Below are 3,157 nucleotides of genomic sequence, written 5' to 3'. Positions count from 1 at the left end.
GTCTTATTATTGTTGCATTTTGAGTTGAGATCAATAGGATTGTTGATATGAGGCTGGATCAATTGCCTGAAATTTAGGATACATATGTTCTTCTTGGCTATGTCCCTGATACTTGAAATCTACTTAAAGAACTGGAGTTTAGGAGCATGGGAGTTCGTAAAATAATTTATAACACTGAAAATAAAGGTGTACACAGCTGGGTGATTAGATTTCTCCTTTCCACTCCTGTTTTCACAATGCCATCTTTTTCCTCAGCCATTGCTCCGCCCTTCTCAGCACTCTGCCCAGGGCTTCCTTCATCTGATTATTCCTCAGACAGTAGATCATGGGGTTGAGAAAGGGTGTAATGGCAGTGTAGAAGACAGTAACTATTTTAGTGACATGTGACTGACTTTTCCCACTTGGAGCTACATACATTCCTGCCACAGAACCATAGAAAAGGGTCACCACCATGAGATGGAAGGATATGGTGGAGAAGGCCTTCTTCCTGCTGCGTTGGTTAGAGGAGTTGATCAGTGTGAAAATGATAGTGCCATAGGAAATAGTTACAAAGATTAAATTGCCTAATATGATGAAAGTATTCATGGCAAATAGGATAAGTGGAGCATTTCCTAATGGAGGGCAAGCTAAGGACAGGATCCCTTGATCACACAAAAAGTGGTCAGAGACATTGGGGCCACAGAAGGATAACCTAGAGATCAAAATTACTGGGCCCGCATATACCAAAAAGCCAGCAATCCAGCAACCTGCTACAAGCTTGAAACAGGTTTTCTGAGACATAATTGTTGGGTAACGGAGTGGGTGGCAGATGGCCAGATAGCGATCCAAGGCCATGGCTGAGAGGAAGAAGTCTTCAGTGCTGCCAAGTGAGTAGAAAATGTAGAACTGAAGGAAACAGGCTTGGAAGGAGATGATCCCTTGAGGAACAGCCAGATCAAAGAGCATACGTGGCATGATGGTGGTCATGTAGCAGATCTCCAGCAGGGAGAAGTTTCCCAGAAAGTTGTACATGGGGAGCTGTGCTAACTGTGCATCTACATGTACCAGCATGATAATAATGCTATTCTCAGCCAAAGTGCTTATGTAGATTACAGTAAAAAGGATAAGGAGGAAGAACCGCTTTTGCTGCCCACCCTCCAACCCTAGCAAAATGAATTCCTGGACTGTGGTCCCATTGGCCAGCTCCATCTGGAATCAGGAAAAAGAATCAGAATCAGACATCCTTAAAGATTCACCAATATATCTATCTATTTCCATAAAGGATTTAAAAATGGCAGAGTGTAGAAATTGGCAGAATTACCAAATCAAGAAGAAGGATATACTGTATTCTGGCATTGCTTACCTCCTATAAGGCTGTCCTTAAGTAAACGCTGTTCAGGAATGATGGAGAATGAACAGCAGGTTAGAGAGGAGGATGGAAACCTTATAAACTCATCTGTAGCTCGATCACCAAAAAAGCAAAAGGAAATCACGTATCAACTTGAAAAATAAAAAATAAACTCTTCTATCACTGAAGTCTTTTCAACGTTATTACTAAAGTATCATAGAAATTCAAGAACAATTTATATGAGTACATCATCCACACTGCTGTCTTGACCTAAATATTTGAGTTCTGAACCAAACTTCAGATGCTTCATCACATCAAAGTAAACCATTCCATATAACATGGGATGTAGATGATACAATAGATAGTAGGAGACATCTGCCAATAGATACAGCTTTAGAACTCATAGAAGAGCTAAACCCCAAGAAGGAGCTGTCATAATTCAATGAATAACAGCACCAGCAATTAGACCCTGGAGGGAAGTCCAGACTTCCAGGAGTCTGAGACAGAAGCTTTCCATTCAATGCACTATGAACATCAAGTTCCCCCCAGATCAGGAGCAGAGAAGCTGATTAGAGGCATCCTACATGTCTAATACTTGTGTCCTGTGGGGTGTAAGCTCTGGCTTGACCTGAGAGGCTATCCTGGAGAGAGGAATGAGGCCAGCGGAAGAGAGGACCAAGAAAAGATCAGTACGTGGCCAGAGTCAAAATCTCTCCAGCTACTTCCCTGAGTGATTCAGTGATTCTTCCAATAGTGAATAAATGAGTTCCTGAAGCCATATTAATGCACCACAGCAAAATCCTACGTTAGCTATTGAACAGTGAGAGTATGTGAGGCAGTGGGGGCTGGCATTATTGCCCCCATACCCTCTCCTTGCCTTCCTATCATGACGTTTCTCTGGTTGGAAGGCTATATCAGTATGTATCTGTATGTATGTATGTTTAATCAGATTTAATTCCAAATTTGATTTTACTTTCTTACAGGAGATCTGGAGGAAAGAGAACACAAGGCTAGATGGTTATTCCTCAATTTTGTTCAAGGAAGCAGGGAGTAGGGAGAGAGTTAGATTAGGTGGGGAGCTCACAGCACTGGTTTCTCCCAAACTGCAGGCAACATTCACTAAACGTGCCACATTTAAGAGGGGTGCAGTGAGACTCCTGGTCAAAGTCAAGCTCTCCAGTACATTGCGGATAAACATCTCTCGGTCTCCTAGTGTATTAGAGATCTATGGACTGGATTGGGAAAGAGCACAGTTACACTAACAGCCCTTAAATGCTCTAGCGCAGCAGCTCTTAGGTAGAAAGTGTACTGACAGGACAGACCAAATGACCCAGCCCTGCATCTAGAATTTCAGCAGCCTCCTCGATGTAAGAGCTCCTGTGGGTCTACATTGTCTCCATTATCAATGAAAGGGGTGAGGAGATATGAGAAAGTTACCTTGGGGGCTGGACCTAAACTGAGCATCATATACAGCCATCTCTCAGAAACTTTTAAAGCCTCTGGCAAATGTTACTGCTGCTTTCTCTCCAGGCAGGTAGTGATCACTTACCATGAGCTCCACTCCTTCACCCAGAGGACAGGGACGTGTGGGAGAGTCCTTGTTGTTCCTGTCAACTGCAAATTTGGAATCAGGCTGAGGCTGTCTTGTATAAGACGGTCAGTGAAAGTGAACCGAGTCTTGGCTGAGATTTTGAATAGCTACATTACAAGCCAACCCCATGAAAAAATATTTTGGTGCTAGGAGATCCTGACTGGGCTCTACTGGGAGACAATAAGTCATTTTGCAGTAAGCAGGAGCATGTTACGCAACATGGATCAAAATACTGGTCT

The 3,157-nt window shown here is 43.0% G+C and overlaps 1 protein-coding gene across 1 annotated transcript; it reads right to left on the bottom strand.

Moving 5' to 3' along the window:
- Positions 1 to 231: 231 nt before the first annotated feature.
- Positions 232 to 1,221, bottom strand: LOC112543160 (olfactory receptor 11H6-like). Its single transcript, XM_025177366.2, has one exon. The coding sequence runs from the start codon at positions 1,186 to 1,188 to the stop codon at positions 232 to 234; it is 957 nt and encodes a 318-aa protein (XP_025033134.2). The 5' UTR covers positions 1,189 to 1,221.
- Positions 1,222 to 3,157: the final 1,936 nt, after the last annotated feature.

This window comes from Python bivittatus, unplaced genomic scaffold, assembly GCF_059951505.1.
Source record: "Python bivittatus isolate LINGU-HERP-01145 unplaced genomic scaffold, Pbiv_v1 ctg000430_np1212, whole genome shotgun sequence".
NCBI classification, from domain to species: Eukaryota; Metazoa; Chordata; class Lepidosauria; order Squamata; family Pythonidae; genus Python; species Python bivittatus.
Note: the sequence above shows the minus strand (reverse complement) of the source record. Positions and strands in the feature narration are given on the sequence as shown.